At 42.3% G+C, this 24,787-nt stretch overlaps 1 protein-coding gene across 1 annotated transcript in view; it reads left to right on the plus strand.

The window, feature by feature from the left end:
* tmtc3 (transmembrane O-mannosyltransferase targeting cadherins 3) overlaps positions 1-24,787 on the plus strand; it is a 62,597-nt gene that overhangs the window by 5,571 nt on the left and 32,239 nt on the right. Inside the window, exons 3-7 of the mRNA XM_083764182.1 lie at positions 4,037-4,255; positions 7,353-7,452; positions 13,834-13,949; positions 16,837-17,009; positions 21,390-21,642. Coding sequence (XP_083620308.1) covers positions 4,037-4,255; positions 7,353-7,452; positions 13,834-13,949; positions 16,837-17,009; positions 21,390-21,642 — 861 coding nt within the window. The remainder of the gene's footprint in view (positions 1-4,036; positions 4,256-7,352; positions 7,453-13,833; positions 13,950-16,836; positions 17,010-21,389; positions 21,643-24,787) is intronic.

Below are 24,787 nucleotides of genomic sequence, written 5' to 3' on the forward strand. Positions count from 1 at the left end.
TTTTCACTCCTAATGAGAACCATAGCATCCTTAATTCTGCCACCTCCAGCTGTGCCTCCTTTTCATCAGTGCCACCGTTTCCAACCGTACAGCATGGCTGGTCTCACTACCATCGTATACATCTTCCCTCTCACTGGTAGCCTTCTGTCACAAATATTTCCTGACCCATACTATGTCCCATATTCTCAATACATTGGCTTCTCTTGCTAGAACATTTCCATCTCTATACTCACCTTAACCTGTTACACTACTGTCTACTGTCTGGTCAATTGGTACAAATAATTTTCTCCCTCCCTCACCATCTCTCTTTGCACTTACTGTACATCTCAAATAGCCCTGACCACTTCTTAGCCCACAGTACACCACCTGACATCACATCTCTCTCTTCTTACCCATCATCTAAAAAAAACCACAATGGGCATTGCCCATTGACATATATTCAAGTCTGTGTGTGTGTCTGTACATCTGTAATCCACATAACCCGAGAACCGTTCGCCCCACCGACTTCAAATTTGACACACACGTTCCACACACCCACAGGGAGTGCAGTGCCCGGTCGGACCGAGTCGGTCGGACCCACGGTTGCAAGCAAGACACACCCTGAATATGAACATTTGGTTTTACGGTTCTCGAGATTAATAAACATACATCACTCACTCACTCACTCACTCACTCACTCACTCACTCACTCACTCACTCACTCACTCACTCACTCACTCACTCACTCACAGAGAATTGACTTGACAGCCCATAAATCCAAACAAAAAGGTTGTATTTGATTGTAATAAATGACTATAAACAACATTAAACTCACTTTGTCACTAATTTTGCCACTCGATTTGCAACTCGATTTTCCATTCACTTCATGCATGCAGCATGCACCCTCTATAGTGGGAGATTTAATAATCATATATGGCTACAACAGTTTATCACACATTTTATTAGTTTGTCAAATTTGCTGCCCATCATATAATATATTCAAACAAATTGCATCTATTCGTTTAAATAGGACAATTGGGCAAGCACAATAACCTATAGCAGACAGTAAGCAAATAATGTCACGTCTCATTTCCATTTTAGTTCTCATTGTTCTGTTCTGTTGTAGTAAACACAAAATAAAAAATATATAAAGTCACGTTAAAAACATTTCACTCACCTGCTGCTAGTAGAACATTTCTAGTGTGATTAAGCCACTCCTGAGTAAACACAATGCAGCACTTCTGGAGTTTATCAAACGGCATTTAAATGACTGTGAACATGAGGGAAATATTATCTGGAACTCTGGCCTCAATGCCAAGGACTACGTCTGGTAAGAACCTAATGTTCATCATCTGGCTAATTGCATCTCTAGGGTGAAGCTTGGTACATCATACTATGGGGATGTTAATTGTTTCTCAACTTTCTCAGCAGCAGGGTCTGGGAGACTGGTCAAGAGTTAAGACAATAGGTCTTTGAAGAAAACCTGATTTAGAGTGCACACTACCTCAGACTGGGCAGAACATTTACCCTTTTTGCTCGACTATCATGACCCGAAGCGCGCACACAGCCAGAGCCAAGTCAACGCTGGAGTGTGTCCTTGCGTGGCCCAGTCAAACCCCACATTGAACATCTGTGGCGAGGCCTGAACATCACAGTTCACCAACCTGACAGAGTGTGAGATGAAACCTGTGAGAAACTTACACGCTCTGTGTACTTATCTTTGGGAGGCATACTATGATCCGACGGAGCATTGGTTCGAAGGAGCATTGGTCCGAGGTGCGCTGGGGGTCGGGAGAGGGGTGGCGTTAGGTTTAGGTGTGCTGCCCCGTGGGAGGTGAGGGTTTGAGGTAGGTTGTCGTTCGGACCAATGCTCCGTCGGTTTGAACACATGAACCCCTTATCTTTATGATTGGGTTTGACTAGACACCCAATTTGCATACAGTATGTGCAAGATGGCATGAAAATTAGTTATACCAACTTTTATTGACAAACTTGTGACTATTTTGTTTGTTTTTTAGCATGAGAAAGACTGGAATGTTCAGGTTTATGATTACATCTAGATCACTCTCATTAGCTTATTGAAATGCCCACTATCCACCAAACTTTATTAAACATAATTCATATTTTCATCCAGATTGAGTGTAGAGCTGTAGGAACAACCTAAAACAACCTACAGTATGTAATATGTATGTTTATCGAAACAATAACAACTCACTCACTCACTCACTCACTCACTCGCACACATACATACATGGATGTTCTTCTTATACTGTATGTTGTAATCTGGACCCTCGTTTTTGGTGCAGGCATCCTTACATGATGGTGTACTCAGTCGGTAGAAGACTTGTCTTGTTTCAACCACAAGTTCATGGGTTCAATCCTGGGCCTAATTTATTAAACACAGTTGGAGACGGAGAGGGCATATTTTACGCAGTGCAAAGATGTCACATTACCGTGGATAGACCCGTCTCTGCTGTGCCTTCGCAATGTGCCCATGCTGCGGTTATACAGCGCAGTGTGAACGCAAATAAAAAATGCAAGAATGATGCAACTTCTCCACCCATTTGCATCCACCGAGTCCACCGACTTAGAGGTGAGAATGCGACCTAGGGTGCCTGCCTGTGAGATCCGGTGTTGCCTCCCAAGCAGTCTAACAAAATGTTCCTATGGTCAAGGAAGGCTGATTTAGTATCACATCCTGTTATAATGGGAGACAGTGTCAAAGTGTCCTTGAGCAAGACTCTGAACCCCTAATTGCTCCCGATGTGGTGCCTTGCATGGTTTCCTCCATTATCGGTGTATGTGTAGCAGAGTGGCTCTGAGCCTCTGCCTGATGGCCTCAAAAGTGTAATATCTCCCCCGGCGCATAGCGATAACCCTTTGGTCTAGTTGTTAAGATATTGGACTTTCATGCGTGAGACCCGAGTTTGAATCCTGGCCGTTACATTGGTGCCGTGACCCGGATCGGGTCACAGCACCTTGAATAAAACCTCTATATAAATGCACCATTTACCATTTACCAAGAGAGGCACAGCCAGTGATTTCTGGCTTTGGGGATCAGGAGCATTGCAGATCTCATGAACAGGAATGTCCTAGTAGTTCTATCTGCAGCCAAAGTCAATCCAGAGCTCTTTGATGCTTAATGTCTTAATGAAGTCGATTGCAAGAACTACAACAGTGTAAATGTCTTGTCTTTATTACCATTGGCCCCAGCATGGGCCATGTGCAGAACCATTCTTCTCGTGTCATTTTCAGGATGGTTTCTTGGCGAACTGTAGATAAGTAAAATACAGGTCATCATCATCATTCTTGGTTGAAAGCAGCAGTTCACCCTGAATGTCATCATTCGTGAGCTCATCACTGATATTAGTCAGAATAGTCGCTGCAGTTATTTGAAGAAGAAAGTATTAGGGTGTGTGCGTGTGCGGGCGCGTGTGTGTGTGTGTGTGTGGGGGGGGGGGGTGAAGTATCAGTGATTTCTGGTCAGATTCTGATAGAAACATATTGTTCAAATTCTACTGTTGAATCTGTATGAGACCATTTAAAATTGTACTGTTTCATATTGCTGGATTGTTCTCTTCTCTTTAATTATTCTTTGAATAGTTATTAGGCCATATTGGTAATAAGCTAAAGTGCTCTAGATAGATTTAATCATAAACAGAAATGTGGTGCTTTTAGACTGAATAGTGTGAGATAGCCTTTTTTCAACCTAAGGGACTAAACAAAGCTAAACGTGTCAAAGGTGCTGAATAAAGGGGCTGAGTATCATTGTAATTGTAAAAAGTTTTTAATTTTTAGTAAATTTTAAGATGCGTACCTTCTAAAACCACTATCTGACATGTAATGCATCTTTCAGAAATCTTGAATGCATTCATTGTTCTGAAAGTGAACTTACTGTATTCCAGGTAAATGAAATGTGGGTATGGGTGAACATTGGCAGGTTGGATGACTTGAAGGAGTTCAGTCCAGACAAAATGTATGACTCCTGATAAACATTCAGTGGGATTTACACACTGCCAACTGACAAGCTGTAATATTTATTTACCAAACTCCACAGGAGCGCAGCCATAAATCCTATCGACCCCTGACCGTGCTGACGTTCCGGCTGAACTACCTCGTCACTGAGCTGAGCTCTGCCTCCTACCACCTGCTCAACGTGGTGCTTCACGCCGTGGTGTGTGTGCTCTTCCTGCGCGTGTGTCGCCTCTTCCTGGACAGGGCCTCCGGCCTGGTGGCGGCGCTGCTGTTCGCCGTGCACCCCATCCACGCTGAGGCGGTAAGTGTTCATCTGATTATTATCCCATTGAGACCTGAGACCAGATTCTACAAAATGTCTTCTGAATCCTGACTGTTTTCTGAAAAACCTGTGTTTTTCTATAATCAGTGGTGCTCAAACTTTGTCAAGGACCCACAAAATTATCTGTATTTTGCCACAAACTCAAAAAAATATTTTGTTCCAGGGACCCCCCTAGAAGCAAATATTTGAGTTAAAAAACATTCGCTGTGAAAGAATATATATATATTGAAAGATTTGCACACGTTTTCACAATTTTTCAAAAATAGCAGATCTACAAGCCCGTAACGGTTCCCATACTTTTCTGAGTCAGGTGGTCCCACTTGAAAATGTATCGGTATCACTAACCCATTTGAAGTTTAAAGGGGAAAACAATACCATGACTCAGAGAGGCCTAATGACAGAGACCTCTTAAAGTAGCTGGTGATTCACCAGCTACTTTTCAGGCCTCTTTCCAGTCCAAATAGGCTAAACGGGACCCTTGGCGTGAGTGCTGCTGGTTACCTGCAAAAGTGGTTTGTAAATAGTGTTTAGCTGGTGGCCAGTGAGTGGCTGTTAATTTCCCAACCTGTTTGTGATCTGTGACTGAACTCGGTCTGAACTCAGCATTCAGGTTTGTTTGCTTATTTGAACTTGACCTTGTTCTCGTCCCCACGTTTCCCCCCCCCCCCCCCCCCCCCCCTCCACACACACACACACACACACATACACACGCACAAGCACATGCACGCACTTGCACACTACCCCAATTAGTACTTGTATTTCATCCCATTCAAGTCGGCTGAATTGATAACCAGACAGGCCCTGACCAGAGAGTTAGAAAAGACAAAGAAAACATTCTGCTTCCCAGGGGTGGAGCGCTATTCCTTTACACAGCAGCTTGTACGGCTTCGACACCCCACCCCACACCACCACCTCGCCCTGCCCCCCACCCATGCCGTTGGTCTAATCTAAGTGCAGTCTCTTAGAACCTTGAAAAAGAGATCATTTGCCTAACAAATGAGTCCTTAGACTTGTTCCAGCGAATGTCCTTCACATTATCTTCGTCTGGAATCTCGCTCTCAACGGATCATTTGTTTTTCATTTTATGCACAGAGCACTGAAGGTCCCTTCATGATAAACTATGGACAAAGAACCTCCTGTGTCCCCCCCACCATTACCCCTCTGTCTTTTTTCTGAACGTTTTTTTTGGTCGTCTCTCTGACTGGTGATGTTAATGTTAATTGTACTGACATCCTGAAATGCAATTATTTAATTTACGGTATAGTCTCATAATCCAGAATGAGTGAGGAGTGAGGTGTCATTTGCGGTCGAAATAATAATAATAATGGTTCAATTGATTACTCATAGTCGTCGGTGGGTTTCACATGCTCTTTCAAACATAATTGGAACCTTTTTCCGAATTCCCTGGACATAATGTCTATTGAAAAAGTTTTTATCTCTTCAGTCAAAAAATTACACTGTAACATGGCAGAGAAATATTGTATATTTCAAGTTATTATTTTTGTTTTTACACAAATTAATGCTCTACCTGGTGACGGTCGTACATAAGTGTGGCAAAAACACTGATGCATTTGCCATGCAGTGAAAGTGAATGGAATCACTACTTCTAGCTTCTCACTCATGGAGAACAGTCAGAACAACAGATAAAGATGATCGACAGAAGCAATTATGTTTGGCCCTCAAGAATGCCTCTACACCCTGACCGGAGCTTGTGGCCCCTGCACTGTCTGCTAATGTGCACTGGATGTTTAAGTTTTGAAGGGCTGCTTTTATCAACTCAGAACCATAGCTAAATTAAAGCGGTGGTTGTACCACTCAAGGACTTCCTCTCGATCTAACTACTGCAACTCCCTATACCTGAGAGTGACAACGCCATTAACTTTATCACGCCTACAGATGATTCAAAACAGCAGCTGCCATGATGTTAACTGGCACAAAGAAAAGTCAACACAGAAAAGTCAACACAGAACCCCTGTTCTAGCCAATTTGCACTGGGTGCCAGTGAATTTTAGAATTGATTTTTAAAATTCTCCAAAACTGAGTAGCTCCACACAGTACATCACTGACCTGCTAAAGGCCCGAGGGCACTCAGGTCATCACCATCATCATCATCATTTTTAGTCGAGTTTGAGGGACTGATAGGAGCTGTTTACACCTGTAAACCTGATGTATTATCAGTGGAGCAGGTTGATGCATATTGCATAGTCGTCAAACAGTACCCTTGGTGTTTGAGGGACTGAGAGGAGCTGTTTACACCTGTAAACCTGATGTATTATCAAGTGGAGCAGGTCTGCATGTTTACAGTTTGATGGATAGTCGTCAAACAGTGCCCTTGGTGTTGTTTTCACATCTCACTTGTCCATGGCCCGCACCTACACAGTGCTTCCACTGCTACGAAACACATTCAGTTCTGAACATTTCAGCAGGCTTTTTTTGGAACTGTGGAATCGGGTATTTTTTTCCAGAGTGCTCTGTTTGAAGTTGAGGGAACAGAGATAGAAGAGTGTCTCTGGCACTTGGTTTTGGGAAAAAAACAGTTCAATATCCAGCCACCTGGGGGCAGTCCTCAAGTATGCAATTTAGCTACCTGCCACCCTTATTTACCAATCTGTCTTCTCAGCAGGAGAAAAAGTATTGTATGGAACTTCGACTGAGATACATTGACTCAGATTACCACCAATTCCTGTTATCTTTGTAAAGGCTGTAACAGGTCACATTTCAAATACTACTGACCGTACAAAACTACTTGTAGTTTGTACAATTATTAATACGTTTTCACTACATACAATACTGTACTATTACACCTGCTAAGTTGGTTCTACTGTTACTACCACTAGGGCAACCATAACTAGTACCTCTACCCAGTACTGCTTCAAACACCGCATCACCACATCTCAGTACAACGAGGACTCGAGGAGTACTACGCTGGCCATTAGCGCCATCACTACTATTATGTATTACTCCTTCTATACTTATACTACAGTACCAATTCTACTACTAGTACTCACCACCCACCACTACTTACTTATTCATATTATACTGCTTTATTAATATCATACTAACTTTGTATCCTTAGGTAACTGGTGTTGTTGGGCGAGCTGAGCTCCTCTCTTCTATCTTCCTGCTGGCTGCTTTCCTGGCCTACACTAGATCTACAAGCACAGACCACTCTATTGGTAAGTCTGGCCTGATCACTGCTATCTGTCCTCAGACAGCCATACCAACCAGTGGCGGAAGGTTCCTATAACGACAGTGGGTGCCCAACCGCCCCGTAACCCCCCCCCCCCCCCCCCCCCCGCAGCGGGGGATAAACAGTTTTTTTGGTACTTTATTTACAGTTTGCTAATAAACACAGTGATGCGCTTTCAGTACACAACGAACACATTAAATTGTTTCAGCATTTTGTTTCAACATTTCAGCATGACCAATAATCATCAGTAGCCTAGGCCTGAAGAATTAAATTGTTTCAGCCATCGGGTGGATTTTACCTTTTAGGTAGGCTAGAATTGCATGGGACGACGACGACGCAAATGTATTTATTTATTTCCCCCAGATGGTCTAACAATGTCATGATTTGACCAATTTATTAGCAATCTCGTACACCATTGCTCACGAAAGCAAGATCCTTGACCCAATTACAGCCATTGCATCTTACCTTTTAATTAAAGTAAAAGTAGTCTGAGGAAAATTAATAGTTCTGTTCACCGGACACTGTTTTGGGATATTTTGGCTGAGATGGCTCTGGCGATGTTGCTGCCCCTCCGCTCCCTCCCGGCTCATGGCTCTTTACAGACGGGCCGACGGTACACAGACAGCAGCCTCTCCGCTGACCGTGTCAGTGTAGTGTTGCTGTAGCCCTGGTCCAGTGCTTACCAGGGCTAGTGTTGCTGCAGGAGTGTGAATGAACCGTGCGGTCACTGGAACAAAGGCACCGTATTAGCATTTGAATACCTGTTCTGTGAACACCGTAAAGGTGTGTGCAAAATGACCAGGGGGAGGGGAGCTTCAGCCTTCAGTCAGTGGGTGCTATTTGGCTTACTATTGTGTCAGTGGGTGCTTAAGCCCTCAAGCACTCCCAGAGTTGACGCCGTTGATACCAACCACCCTTAAAATGCCAGTGCGTACACAGTAAGGCTGAATCCACACCAGCAGCACTACCATTATTATTTTTTCCTCCTCACTAAATTGGCGTGTATTTCAAAATGTCTGAAACACCACGTCTAGTTATTGTCTATTTCAGACCACATCACTCTTCTGGTTGGCTGCCTCCCTTTTATTGATTAATTCATTAAGAGACAATTGATACGTTTTGATAACCATATCGATCGTAAAAAAAAATCTGTGAATCTTCATTTCCCTCAATGTCTTAGAAGATAGAAATCTACATTTTGCTGACATACAGAAAGAATACAAAAGGCATATTATTTTCCTTAATCAAATATTTATTTGACCATTTACGATACAGTGCCAGGCAATGATATGAAATGAAAAGTGCACTGTCTTCTCTGTCACATCACATGCACAAGTAGAGATGTTTCTGTGGCTACCAAGGGGGGGGGGGGGGACTTAACCGGACCACATGTGCGTTCCTTGGCCACGCACACGTGCAGACAGCATTACATTCACAGAAAACCACCCAATGATAGAACCGCAGAAATTTCGATTAATTCGTTTAATTGATTAATTTCTTAACAGCGATTAATCGATCAATGATTAACTATTAACACAATCAGTGCCGGGATTCCTTCAAAATAGAAGCTTGGGGGGCCGGGAAGATATGGCCGCTTTTACTCTGTAAGCCTCCCCACTTCCGTTCCTGAAAGAAACCGGAGACATATTTTTGCTTGCTTTCCCCGATAATAATCGCTGATGATCTCTTGCGTTCATATTATTGAACGAGAGGCAGGTGAGAAGTCAGAAATGAAGAGCTTAGTATGTCCATCTGATCAAAACCACGGAGAGCGCCCTGGATTAGGAGATACGAGGCATTCTTTCTGCAGCGGTAAACAGGGAAGTAAACGATACGGATGAACGAAGAGAGAAAAGTAAGGTGGCCTTGAAAATAATTCAGAATATTCTTCTCTCGTTTGATTATGACGTTCCCACACACCGTACGGTCTCTGAACCAGTTAACATCCCTACACCGAACCTTGCCACTTTCTCAGAACAGTCCATGCTGAGTCCACTGTCATATGTTTGTAACCGTTTGAGTCTGGTACTTAGGGACAGGTACCGACTAGAACCAGTTTGAATTTGTTACCGGCTCCTGACTGGTTTGAGCCAAAATACTAATAAGGTTCTGGACAAAATAGTAAAATACTGGTGCTGCTGCTGTCTGTATTTTACAGCCAATTCATTCAAGTGTTTAACAAACAAAGGCTTTAATAAGGCTTGTGACGGTCTGGTGCCATAGTTTATTTGAAGATCCATGAAGGCATAAACAGGTTTCTATTTCTATCGTATGTCCAAGAAAATCACCCTGCCAACAGAGTTGAATCCAAAGAGATAAATCTGTTTTGCATTATCTGCGCAACAGTAGATACATTTTCCCATACAGTGAAGACTTTAATTCATGGATAATTCCTTTACAGTGAATGAAGAAAATCAAAAAGGAAGAAATTACTGAATTGTTTGATGAATTGAAGAAAATAGGTTTCCAAGATGAACAATAACAAAACTATATCAAATCTGTTTATAAACTCCCAACCTGCTCTTACTTACAGTATAATCCAAGTGTCATGTATCCAGTCATATCCTCAGTACTTCCAAAACATTTTTTGCTCAAAACCTTACTAAAACACTCTGGTGTAAACATACATGACACATGGATTATACTGTGACAGTTGTGTGGGATTTTATGAATGTATTATTTTAATGTAGTTTCACTGCTGTTAGTATTCATTTAAGGTTCTTACACATGCCATGGCAAGCTCTGAAATCATAGTTTGACTACACTGAGAGCCTTGGTGCCAGGACTCGAGACTTAACTGTGTATTCTCGTCCAGGGGGAGGTAATTATTTTTTACAGTATGTAGGAAAATGTATCTGCAATGCGCTCTTCATGAAGATGATGTTTTGAGCCGAAACTGTGGTGCACAAACTGCACATTGCAACTCGAGACATGATACCGTTGAAAAATAGCACGTTTACAGAAAGCAAGTTACCACAGATGTACGTAGGACTGGTCATACATTGAAGTAGAGTTATTGTAGTTAGACAGCGGGCTGCTTGCCAGGCAGCACCTGTCTTTAGCCCCTCCCCTCTCTGTGTGCCTGTCTTTCAGGGTGGCACATGTTATCAAAGCCAAGTTAAGCCGCGTTCACAATACAGGAATTTAACTGATTCAGAAGCTGGACAGTTGAGTTATTGAGTAGCATTACAAGTGAGTTTGCAAGTTATGATGCGACATCCAAACTGTGCTACACCCTGAGATGGTGGGAGAATAGGTACACAATGAAGGGTGGCTCCACTGCCCGCGTTGCGACTTGCGATGACTGCATTCAAATTGCCCCGGTTTGTTTTTTGGCATGTCCAAGTGAAAAAGTAAAAATAAAAAAGTATCCATGATAGGTATACTGTACTGTATATGTATATATCTCCTGTTTCTCAGACAAAGTAGAGCTGTGAAAGGTCTGGCTATGTGAGACTAGAAAGACCAAAATTATAATTAAGAAAAAAAGAAATAATGAAAATAATAATAAATAAATTATGATACACAAATCGCATGATTCTTCAAATAAGTCATCAGTTTAGCTTTTGGATAAAATGACAGCGAAGTTCTGGAAGAGGAGGAACTGATACCTTGACAATCGATACTTGGAAGTACCATGATCGAATTTAACCCATTTTAACATCCTGACAGTTTTCTGAAAAAGCTATGTTTCTATGTCAGTCGTTCTTCAATTTTTTAAAAAATAGCAGACCTACAAGCTATGAGCTTGTAGATCTGCTATTTTTCAATAGCTAAAGCATAACGTAATGCTAACACCAAAAGGGGTTCCCGCCCCGCCCAAAATGGGTTAAGGTTGAAGTGTAGTTGCTTTTTCGATGTGTGATATTCTGTCGTTATTTGTCAGAAAGGAAGCCATTTAGGGTTAAAATGGGTCTCAATGCTTCCAACTCAAGTAGAATTATTAATGTTCTGTACATGTGTACAGAATATGTGTCCATGACAAAGAAAATATATGATGTGGAGACAATAAAGACTATTATTATCATTATTATTGAAGGTGGTACTCAGTACAATATTTCGGGGGCATATTTAGAATGTGTGCCGGGTTGAGTATGTTGAATATAGTTTGCATTTAATGAGGATTTAGTTGACACAAAATGAAATAAAATGGCGATAGTATTCAGTGTGGGGCAGACGGCCTGTCACAGCCAGATTTGGGAGACCAGTAGCTTTGTTGTTGCAAGGAAAGCGGTAAAATGAGACTTTCGTGGTTGTTTTTATCTCAGATTTAGTCCGATGGAGGGACACAATATAACTCTATGGGGACACAAAAGTAGGACCCGGAAGTATCTCTGGAGGGGACGCTTCCGTCACGGCTGAAATACTGAATTGCACTGATTCTCATTTATAATAAAAAAATAAAACGGCATGGGATTTTACCCTAACACATGATTTAGTAGTGCATTGCATCATTAAAAAAAAGGAAACAGCATGGGATTTTACCCTAACACATGATTTAGTAGTGCATTGCATCATTAAGCATCATTTGGCAGATCTCTCAGCTGATACTGTAGAGTTCATATTCCATCTGGCTGTGCTCACGCAGACCAGCTTGTTTGAGTCGCTAAACCATAAATTGACTACATCCTCACTTCACTGGCTCCCAGTGAATTTCATATTCACTTTAATCACATATGAAACATAGTCTGGCTCCTGACTATATTTATGATGTATTGTTCCCTCTGGGCTAATACTATAGCCAAGTAAGACATCTTAGATCCTCAGATCAAGGTATGCTTCAAAATTCATTTCCCATTGGGTTAAATAAAGTCATCTGAATCAAGAGTTAGTCAATTTTACTATGCCAAAGTTCATTGTGCAAGGCACATTTATTTGTATCTCTCATTTCAACACCAAGGTAATTCACAATGCTTTTCACAACATTAAGAGGGCATGTGTCTGGTTGGCTGCCACTCTGTCTCGCTGCACGGAATAAAACCGCAGTGTGCCTCAGATGTGTGGAGTGTGGACACGTCTTAAGGTCTTTTATATCGATATAAAACGGGATAGCTGAAATCCATTTTTTGACAGCAGCCGTTGCTGGGCAACACCTTGCTCAGCACTTCCGGAGCTGTTTTGCTGCGCACGCAGCCATTCACTTCCTTTTTTTTTTACGGGCCAACAAACTTCCTTATTTACTCTGAATCTATACGATTCCTCCGCGCAGATTGATCATAACAGCGATGTTCTGACCCCCCAAAATAATGTGGCGACCCCCCTGAGGGGTCGCGACCCACGGGTTGAGAATCCCTGGACTAGAAGACCATGAGCATAGGGAGACTAGACCAACATGAGGAAAGTACTTCAGGCTGTTGGCAAGCAGTGTTCATGCCACGTTCAACAGTCTGTCTTTGCATCTGTGTGCATATCAAAGTGGTAAAATATGGTGTCTGATCACTTTTACTGTATGTTGGGTCCTGATCTGTTCCCTTCTTTGGAAGTGTCACACACTGTTCTGTATTTATGAACATTACAAAAACACTCGTGTTCAGGTGTGTATTGGAGAAATGCTTTCACTTGGCTCAGCTAAGCTCCTTGCAGGCGTACAGCCTGGGAGTCGTGATTTCAAAGGCTGGGTCAGGTTTTATTTGCTTTCTAGAATCTTTGGACGAGCCAAAAGGGCCCTCAGAGTAATAATCAGGAAATGGAAATGCATGTTTATGAGTTTGTATCCCTCAGAATGAATTTTCCTCATGCAAATACTAGGTTTGGGATTCTGTAGGATTTTAATGATTGCGGTTCAGTTCCTTAACGGTTTCCTGTAACTCTAGGTGGGGTTGGCAAAAGGGGCCTTTCTGTCACTGTGTGGGGTTTGCATCTTCACTCGTGTCCCCTAGGGTAGGTACACTCCCAAAAATCCTGGTCTCTATACTGCCTTCCCCTGGTCAGCCGGGGTGCCTGATGGAGGGGAAAGGAACTGGTTGGAATAATATGTCCTACTGGGGAAACCCCCAGAGGGAGAGTAGCGCCCAGGATTACAGTTTAGAGCAATTGGCACCGGGTGAAAAATGGGTTACAAAATAGTGGGATAAAATAATGTACCTGTAACTCTTGAGGATGAGCAAATGGAATCAGATGTTCCATTTGTACATAATTATGGTTGTCCTTGATATTAAAATGTTTGAGAACTAATTGTATAGCGGAAGTGAAGTCCACATAACCAGCTCTGACAATGTGATCAAACCGGTTCCAAAATGGACCCGATTCAGGTTCCTCAATGTTGGATCCAGTTCCTCCTGCATTCATTTGTCCTCCATCAAAACATTTTGAAGAAATATACTGTGCTAATGTTTTTTTTCTCTTTTTTTTTGTTGTTGTTTTTCAGTATGGACCCCCATCGCTTTGACCGTTGTCCTCGTGGCGGCAGCCACATTATGCAAAGAACAGGGGATTACAGTTGTTGGAATCTGCTGCGTTCATGAGGTGTTCGTTGCACAAGGGGTAAGGTTCATAAACTTAACAGTTTACAATGCTCACACTTTGCCATGCTTTCAACAACAAATCTCAGAGGACCTTTTGGGGCCGTACAGGGTCAATCAGATTTTTCAAAACTGGCTTCCAGTTCCAGTACAATGTTTGTATGTATAAAGCAGTGATCGCAAGCAGCTGTGTCTCTAGTTCCTGCTGCCTGTCTTGGTGTTAGATTTCACCACCATATTTTCACACTCCATGTGAAACGATCGCGGAACACCAACATATGATCTCCGTCCCTGTGATGTATCGGTTCGTTTTCCTTTACGCTTCACGGTACTGCCATTGTACCGTGAAGTTGTGGTTCACAAGTGTCAGAAGTGTCTGACAGGTCTTCAGAACGGACCTGGATGAGACTTGCTTAATAATATGATGTTAGAGGGCCGCAACTAACGATTATAATTGATCAATCAGCCGATTATTTAAATGATTAATCGATTAATTGGATTATGGCACTTATTTAGCTATCACTTTATAAATAATTTATTACATTTAGCTCAGCTGCTGATTTGACTGCTATTCAAATGAAATAAATTAAATCGAAATAAATGATAGCAACCCATGGTACCTTTACTCTTATTCTGACATTTAGAATAGCTACACATTTGTCAGTCTAAACTCTAAAGGTTAACAATATACTCTTTTAAACTCAAATAGGTAATTTAAGGTCATATTTTTTGTCCTTGATTTTATAATCCGGCATACAGGTACAGACATAGTTGTATTGCTTTGTTAATGTACAATAGAAACTATTTGTAATCTTACAAATACTACAGGTAATTTGAATTTTCTGCAAGATGTTGAGGGTGACATCAGACTTTAGATGTTTTTGGATACCATGTGATTCTGCATTGGCGCCACCATTCTTATGTGTCATATTTTGCTTTGCAGTCAGTAGTGTCTGTGCATGTGCAACTATCAGCAGATTGTAAGGGAAGAGATCTGGAGATGGCTCACTCTCCCCTTTAGCTTAGTTACATTTAACACTGGATAAACAAGTAAGACGCGAGAACGCGGGAAGCGAACGCAGATCGTAAATTGCAATAACAATTAGAATAAATTACGAATTAGTGAGAAGTGTGTGGTACTGTGAAATTAGTGAAAACAGGGCCGCCACGAGAAGGCTCAGCACCGCTAACCCCATTTTTATGTTGGGCCTAGTACAGCAAGTTACAGACAGTGTCGTTGTTAAGCAGCGGCGGGTGGTGTAACAGCGAGCAAGTTACAGACAGTGTCGTTGTTAAGCAGCGGCGGGTGGTGTAACAGCGGGACACACAGACATTCAGTGTCGTTGTTAAGCAGCGGCGGGTGGTGTAACAGCGGGACACACAGACATTCAGCCCTTGCTGTCTAGCTGCGCCCTCTGGTGTGTCGTTGTTGAGCAGCAGTAAACAGGACTGTGACTGCTTAGCTAACGTTAGCCCATATGCACACACTAGTACACATAGCCTAGTTACAGACAGTGTCGTTGTGACAGTATTATTTTTATGTTGGGCCTAGTACAGCAAGTTACAGACAGTGTCGTTGTTAAGCAGCGGCGGGTGGTGTAACAGCGAGCAAGTTACAGACAGTGTCGTTGTTAAGCAGCGGCGGGTGGTGTAACAGCGGGACACACAGACATTCAGCCCTTGCTGTCTAGCTGCGTCAGCCATTGCTGTCTAGCTGCGCCCTCTGGTGGCGGGCGGGTGGTGTAACAGCGTGACACACAGACATTCAGCCCTTGCTGTCATACTAAGTGGCTCACTGCGTTCGCAACTATGGTTAAGTGGAAAAACAACCCACAATTAATTGCAAAAAAAACTCCAGCGATGAATTGCTGATTCAATTACGATTACTAAATTAGTAGCGAATTAGTGAATTATTATTAATGTACAGTAGTGTAATGGAATCTGTGGGACATATGCTCAAAAGACAATTCATAGTAATGAATAATGAGGCAACACAATAATTCAGAGTTATGGAGTATAAGGATTTTACTCGAGTAAGAAGACAGACTTACACGACCTGTGCATGGAAACCCCAGTCTGGCTCCCAGAGTGACAAGAAGCGACAGCTTTTATAGCTGACTCCCACACAGACAACCCCCAACATATAGCCTCAAGGCATTCACCAAATGGGACAGTGACGTCATAAAACAAACGGCACCGAAACAGCACCAAACTGTAACTTGAAGTATTATTAAATGTTTATCTCTAAATTTCCACGACAGTAGGCTCCTCCTTCCTTTGCATTTCCGTCCCTCCAACATCGTCATCTCTAAATCCCCCTTATATGCCTGCAGCTGAGCCTGAGTTGACCCCAGATAGATCTTTCTCTTCTGTACTTGTGCTCTCAGCTGTTCAGCCGCTATCTGTGGCAATCCGACGTGGAATGAACTAGCTTTCGGTTTCAAAACGTGTAACATATATCAACATAAAATAATGAAAAACACTTCCAGTGTTGTTTTCGTCGACTAAAACTAAGACGAAAAATGTTTGTCGACTACCTTTTTTCACTGACAAAAACTAATGGAAACTAACTAAGCTATGATGACTAAAACTAAGACTGAATATATTGACAATTTCGTCAAGAAAAAAAAAACTAGACTAAAATGTTAGGAAGGGACTAGTGGACGAGAGATCCAGCATACGTCATTTTACACTTGGTTTCATGCTGAAAATAGCTGATCTACAAGCTCACAATGTGTCGCAACGCGTTATTTTCTGTAATTGTAAAAACACTCATTATGACGGCATCAAGGCCCGCCAAAATATAATTGTCGACTAAATAAACTGTAGATTTAGTCGACTAAAATCTTATGACATTTAGTCGACTAAAACTAGACTAACACTAAGACCTTTTCATGTGTTTGTCCTAGTTTACCCTGCCCATGCTGCTGGACACACTGGTTCAGGTGCTGCGGGGTAAAGACGCGTTCCCCTACGCTGTTCTCCAAACCCTGCTGAAGCTCATCGTGCTGGTCATCAGCACCCTTCTGCTGGTCATCGTGAGAGTCCAGGTCATCCAGTCACAGCTTCCTGTCTTCACCAGGTGGGCACCGTCTTTTTTAACACATTTAGACCTGGAACTGTGTCACCTTATAGGTTTTAACCACTTTAACCCATTTAGGCCTGACCTCAAAATTAAAAAAAGAATCTTCTAAATCCTCCAGTTTTCTGAAATAAATATTCTCACGATTTAAAAAAAATAGCAGACCTACTGTACAAGCTCGTAGCACGCCACTCTTCTTCTGGCGGGGTCCCTGGAACAACATATTTAGAGCGGCCAAACATAATTTTTTCGGGCCCTTGACGTGAAAAGGTTTGAGAACCACTGATGTAGAAACATAGGATTTTCAGAAAACTGTCAGGATTTAGAAGACATTTGTAGAATCTGGTCTCAGGTCTGAATGGGTTAATAAAATCTCACTTCCCCCAAATGATCCAAATGAGTGTTCCTTCTGCTCTAAACATTTTGCGTCCACGTTGTAGGATTGTGTAACTGCTGTACATGCAGTCATGCACCGATCGATCGCTGTCTGAGAGCTCACGCTGACTTGTTGACTTGATGGATTTGATTCTCATGATTTTGTCATTGTTACAGCATCGCTCATCTGTATAGGAGAGGGTCTGGGAGTGAGTCCGGGCCAAATCTCGCAAACTTCTGGAACGATGTGTTCCAAATGTCTTTTGCATTCTGCCAATAGGCCAAAGATGTAACCCTTTCCACATATGTTTTATATTCTATTTAATATTTAACCTTTTTAAACTTTAATTTAATAATTAAAGTCAATGGCAGTTGAACTGGGCTGAAACCTTTCCCAAATATATTCATACGTCGTACAGTACTACATCATAGAGGACTGCATACTGTGCATAGACAGTCCATCATCCAAGATCCACATGTATGCCACGCTGTTAGCAGACCCCATCTTATTTCATCACTGCATAAGTTAACATTATTTATGGTTATATTCCATCTTCCTATCTTTTGCATTGTGCAAATACACTGCACACAACAGCCTGTGAATCTATTTGCTGACTAGTTTGTCTACATGGTTGCTTCAAGGTTTATGGTTACAATGACAATTACAAAAAGTGCTCTTCGACGCACAGGTCGCCGACCTCATGTTGGCCATGTTGTCCTGGCACTATAGACAAATTCACAGAGGCTTGCCTGGGTGCAGCCATTACTGAGGTGTGCAGCAGCACTGATTAGCTACACCTGGCCTACGGAGCACCTGCTCCATGGATTACACCTCAGTAATGGCCGCGCCCAGGGCACCCCTCTGTGAATTCGTCTATACCAGGACAATGCAAATACTCTGGAATGGAGGCTCTTCCTAGGCCTACTGGGAGTTGGAATGGAGGCTCTTCCTAGGCCTACTGGGTTGTTTGCTCTGGAATGGAGGCTCTTCCTAGGCCTACTGGGAGTTGGAATGGAGGCTCTTCCTAGGCCTACTGGGTTGTTTGCTCTGGAATGGAGGCTCTTCCTAGGCCTACTGGGAGTTGGAATGGAGGCTCTTCCTAGGCCTACTGGGTTGTTTGCTCTGGAATGGAGGCTCTTCCTAGGCCTGCTGGGAGTTTGCTCTGGAATGGAGGCTCTTCCTAGGCCTGCTGGGAGTTTGCTCTGGAATGGAGGCTCTTCCTAGGCCTGCTGGGAGTTTGCGTTCAAAGTTTCTCAATGATGGGTCAAGACACACAAGGCAAGCCACGTCAGATAATCCCCACATAGCCTGGCCCTATAGTATACAACAACCTCCGTGAACCGAATTCACTGTAGCCTTTTCATACATTTCATTTGTACTTAGGCTGTCGTGAAAGTTTATAATAGTTAGAGAAATTCAAAGTTTCAACACCAAAGTAGTGGTAGCTGTGAATTATCAAACTGGACATTGAATGTTTCCTTTTTCCTCGTGTTACACTTCTGTTTTCATCGAAGTTTTTATTTTTGTTGTTTCTCATATTAAAAAACTGCAGGTCTCCCAAAACCAAACGACTTACACTAGGGCTAGCCTCTAGAGCAGCGGTTCCCAAACCTTTTTGGCCGTGCACCCCCTGTTACCTCCCGACCTAGCTGACGCACCCCCCACATGGAAATATACATTGCATGCGCTATATAGACATATATATTTCCTTTTTATCCACATATATGAACCTGAATATGGCATAATATATGCAGCATAGGCTATATTCTGCATTACTTGCCATATATTGGCATATGTTAATAATATATTTAAAATAACACCATAGCACCACCATTAGACTTTCCATGTCGCGCACCCCCTAGAAGGCGCTCGCGCACCACAAGTGGTGCACGCACCACAGTTTGGGAACCACTGCTCTAGAGACCATGTGCGTAAAGAATACTTCCAATAGCTGGGCTGGCTCCCCTGAAAGGTAGGTTTGTCCAAATTCCAGCTCAGTATGCAAATCTTGTATTTCACACTTTCACAGTATAACCTTCCAAAGTTTTTAAAGGACACTGCAGGTTTCTCGAAACAAAGTTATACGACTTACACTAAGGGCTAGCCTCTAGACAGCATGTGTGTAAAGAATACTTCCAATAGCTGGGCTGGCTCCCCCTGAAAGCTAGGTTTGTCCAAATTCCAGCGCAGTATGGTACATAACAAATCCACTCACAGGTCCACACTTATCGTGTTATTTCAGTGAATGCATTGTATTGTACTTATATTTCCTTTTAAATATGTATATGCATAATATTGATGAATGTAACTGTAGTTAGATAGAATCATATGCGATTCCCAAGCAGGTTCATATCGGGTAACATTTCAAAACGATTGTCTCGGCAGGCCTCTACGGTGCTGGCATTCTATGCCAGGAGGATTAGAATGCCATGATGAACGATGTGTTCTTACTTTGTAGCACACATGAGTACTTTTCCCGCTTTATTATTTCCTTTGAAATACTTATGATTGTGTACTGTGAGACTTAACATTATCCCATACTCTGATCCTGGTACTTTAGTACGGTCTGATGCCCGAGACAGAGATTGATTCAAACGACGGACATTTTATGATATCAAAACCGACAGGTTATCAAACGGCAGGGCGTGAAAGGAGACTCTCTATCTATCGTGGAAAGGGCGGCTGAAATTTTTAACACTCTCTCACGCTCCCCCTCCTTCTCTCCTTCCCTCCCTCCCGCCCTCCCTCCCTGATGGCTAGTCAACTATTCTGATGTATCCTTAGGTGAACCAATGTATCCTTAAGTGAACCGCTAACACAGTGAAACGCGCCAGCAGGGGATGGTTAATCCGCCCCGCCCTGGACGTCAGCATCTCGCCATTGAACGACTTGATCGAATCTCAATTCTGTGTAATATCAGCAGATTCCACTCACGCATGGCGTACCATTCCACAGAGACGCAGATCCGGGTGGCATTTCAGATCGCTGATCAAAGATGAAAGAGACTTGCAATAGACGACCTCCCTAGGTAGTCTCGTAGCGTTAATCCAAAGGTTGTTGTCAGATCGTATCGGTGTGCGTTTGTTTGGAATTAGAGCAGTATAGTCATAACAGTGAGGCACATTCAGACCATCCAGATGGTGATTGATATCGATGCCTCACGAGTCACGCCTTATGAAAAGGTCTTCAGACAGAGGTTATGGCTTGCCAGCTTGCTTCATGGTACATCCTATATTTCTTTAGATTCTATTAATCACGTTCAAAGCCCTAAACGGGCTGGCCCCTATTTACATCTGTGAGATGCTATCCCTCCCTAAATCCGTGCGCACCCTCAGATCCTCGGATAAGGCCCTCCTGGCTGTACAAACCTAGTTACCCGGGGTGACCGGACTTTTGTCGCTCGGGCACCCAGACTGTGGAACGCACTGCCAGTGCACATTAGGGTAGCACCATCCAGCCAATTGTACATACATGCTTGCTATTGTTTTGTGTGCCATTATCATTTTGTTATTGTGTGTTTCCTGTTGTTTTTAATCTTCTTCTGTGCAGCACTTTGGAACTATTTTTTGAAAAGCGCTATACAAATAAAGTTCGTATCATATCATATAATTTTGAAGCCGCCAAGAGTCATCGTTGTTGCAGGTTTTCCATTTACCACTAGTGTTTGTTTAATGTTCAAATGTGATACTTAGTTGTTGTGGTTAATTAGTTCATATTGTTTAATTTCATTTAATATACTGTAAATATAGTTTGTTAAAGTGCTGTTTTTCTATATGGTCTTAACTGAAAATGGTGAGCGAATAACACTTCGGTACTCTGTCATGTTCCCGGTTCGAGAGACACAGCCACAAACATTGAGCTCAGTGCACATGGAGGGCATGATATCCAAAGAGTTCCGACGCTCTCAGAATACACTTTCTGTGTATTCTGTAGTTCCTTTATCCTACATTACAAGGCAAATTAAAGTTTTTTTTCTCTGCCTTTCTTTCTCTGCCGTTTTGAAGATTCGATAACCCGGCGGCGGTCAGCCCCACACCCGCCAGACAGCTGACTTTCAACTACCTGCTTCCGGTGAACGCGTGGCTTCTCCTGAACCCCTCGGAGCTCTGCTGTGATTGGACGATGGGCACCATACCGCTGGTGGAGTCGCCGCGGGACCTCCGCAACCTGGCCACGCTGGCCTTCTACACCGTGCTGGGCCTGCTGGCCTTCCACAGCCTGCGCTACAAGCACAGCTCTGCTAAGACCGTCATCATGGTGAGGCCTCTTTTTATCCATATCATTGGGTTTTTTTGTATCACCTTTTAGTTGATAACTCTAGTCACTAGTCACATTTTGGGCGGGAACCCCTTTTGGTGTTGCATTATGTAATGCTTTAGCTATTGAAAAATAGCAGATCTACGAGCTTGTAGGTCTGCTATTTTTGAAGAATCGTGAAAAGTGACATGAAAGTGTTTGAGAACGACTGACATAGAAACATGGCTTTTTCAAGAAAACAGTCAGGATTTACAATACATTTGTAGAATCGTTCCCAGGTCAAAATGGGTTAAATGAAAGCATTTTAACTTTAACTTTTTCATGTCAAGGACCCCCAAATCGTCCTTGCCAGGGACCCCCATAAGAGAAAATGTTTAGGGCTCTAGCAGTGATTTTAAACCATTTTAATGTCAAGGACCCCCCCAGCCCAGTTTGTCATGCATTAGGCCTTGGACCCCCAGTTAATAGCATTTCTAACTCTGGGACCCCGATTTATATTGTAAAATCAATGTTAATTTAACTCCTTGAGAGTGCAAAGCATTTGGTTCCATTTCCAAAAGGGTCCATTTTGTACCTAACTATCTCTAATTTTGTGTGAAAATTACCCAAAACTGCCTTGGAGTAGATGTGCTTTAGACTGGTAAAAAATAAAATGAAAAGCAGGCTTTTCACAGGTTCTGTGGAAAACCACTCCCGGTCTCTACTGGCCCCCAAAACCTGTGGTCTGGACTAATCTGTCTCCAGGAAGACCTACAGTATGTACTGTAGTTATGCTGTATGTATAGGGCCAAAAGCAACATTTCCTCTCTTTAGCATTGCACATGTTTTTCTCTTTTCAGCTATCCATCCGATTATTTTCTCTCCGCTCCCTGTGTGACTCGATCAACAGGTCAATTAATCAACCTGTATTTTTATAGTTTGAAGCATTCATTACCTCTGATGTGCTATAAAGCGTGTCATTTCCATCCACAGAGATGTACAGATGATCGCTGTTTAAATCTGACTGGGTTTGATTGGAAGTCAGTGGAAAGTTGCTGGTAAATGATCTGCCTTTAACCCATTTAGTCCTGACTTTAAAATGTCTTTAACATTTCTGAAAAACCTCATGTTTCTGTATCAGTGGTGCTCAATATTTCATGTCCAGGACCCCAAAATATATATGTAATATGACTCCCCCATCTGAAAATATGTTGTTCCAGGGACCTCCCCAGAAGCAAAGATTTAAGTTAAAAAGTTCACTCTGTAAACCCATTTAATTAAAATGTACTTATTTTGAATGTGCTCCTTCAGCACCATGGATAGAGACATAAAAACGTACATATTCAGTAGTTTATATAATCTGCATTATATGAAACCTTTTTAGAACATTAAACTTTACATTGTTTACTTTTGCCAACCTCCATCATTTGCTGAAATGATGCTGCTAAAAGTTTAATCAAAAATGAATCTGCTATTAATAAGGAAAAACACTCTCTCACTCTCCTTCCCTCCCTCCCTGCCTGATGGCTAGTCAACTATTTTGATGTATCCTTAAGTGACATATGGAAGGAAAATACTAGATTCCAAAGATGTGATAGATTGTCTCTGCTAAAGTGAGTTACTACAAGCTCTTTAGGGGTCCTGGGGGCCCATACCATGCGTGAAACCTCAGAATCCAAGCCAAACTAAATTTATCATGCATACTGTGTGGAGATGTTGTATTACATTGTATTCAGGCCCTGGAAAATATTGTGCTTTGCAGAAACATGTATTTGAAGAATGTTTTGCCAAGTTGTAAACTGATAGACCACAGAGTGCAGACACTATGTAATTGCATAACCCTTCTTCAGTTCATCGCTTTCATTTTAAGGAGCTGAAAATGACCCTAATGTCACCTAATTAAATGAGTTTCTAAGAAAATTGTGAAGAACATTTACCCCTGATATCAGTGTGTTGCTTCCTTTACAATTAGGTCACCACCACAAGGCCTCCCTTTCTTCCTTCTCAACTATCCTCTTTCTTATTCTTAACACCTTCTTAAATAATCTAAGACTACAGGAATAATGTCCTGCCAGTGCCAACCCTCATAGTTAACCACTTTGACCCTCTATATTTAGTCAAATAAACCTGATTTGCACTGTACTTGATGAAATCTTTTTTCCCCTCTAAACCAAATCTCTTTGCCCAAACACACCCAAGCTCAACTTGTAGATCTGCTATTTTTGGCTAATGTTTCTCCCTAGAATATGGATGCTGTGGTTCGTTTGGCCGATATGTTGACCATTATGCGAGCAATGTGTTTGTGTATCAGAAATACACTGGAGCAGAAATTGAAGTGCAGCATGGAGCGGTTTCAGGCAGAAAGATGTGCCGAGCTTAGACGGCTCTGTGTCTGTGTTGTGATGCAAATCAGCATGAGCAGCTATTTTCAGTCAACCAGTCCTTGAACAAGTGGACTGATTAACAAAAGAATCTCAGCATTGACTTGACGTGCTACTGATCGGAGATTATTTAAGCACAAGATGAGGAATTAAATAACACTGGAGAAAGTCTGGTCTGATGGAAAATGTATTCTAAGATTAAAATGTATACAAGTGATGAGGACACAAGCTCTCTCTTGGAGGGTTTGAGACGACATGAGCATGAATGCACATTCATTGAGTATATCTCAGCACAGAATTAGCTGATGGGTGGGTCTTAAGATGACAGGTTCTAAAGATAATGGGAGACAGACAACTGGCAAAGGGCCGACTATACACCAGTCTAAACCAGTACCTTGACTGGCCCTATTGATGGATGTAGCAAAGTGTCTTGACCTGATGAGGTGAAACTCCTGAGAAACAAGGAAGCGCCGCAGTAGTAGAACATACACTGCGGCATCTGCCCATTGCTCAGAGAGGCCTCCTGACCTTGTCCTCACTTATCAGTTGTACTCCCTAGAAATATCTAAGCAGTTGGTTGCTTGGAACTGCTCGGAATTTAGAACTAACAGTTGTTTGCATTGAAATTGGAAAATGTGAAAGCGAAAAAATAAAGGGTATTACATAACTGTAGCTGTCATCTCTATGCAGATGGCACAGTCATTTATTGTACAGCAGACTCTATACAAGTCTCAATAGAAAACCTACAACTTTCTTTTAATGTCCTCCAGGATTAGCCTGGTTAA

Source organism: Protomyctophum parallelum (assembly GCF_964188405.1).
Source record: "Protomyctophum parallelum genome assembly, chromosome: 4".
Classification (NCBI taxonomy): Eukaryota; Metazoa; Chordata; class Actinopteri; order Myctophiformes; family Myctophidae; genus Protomyctophum; species Protomyctophum parallelum.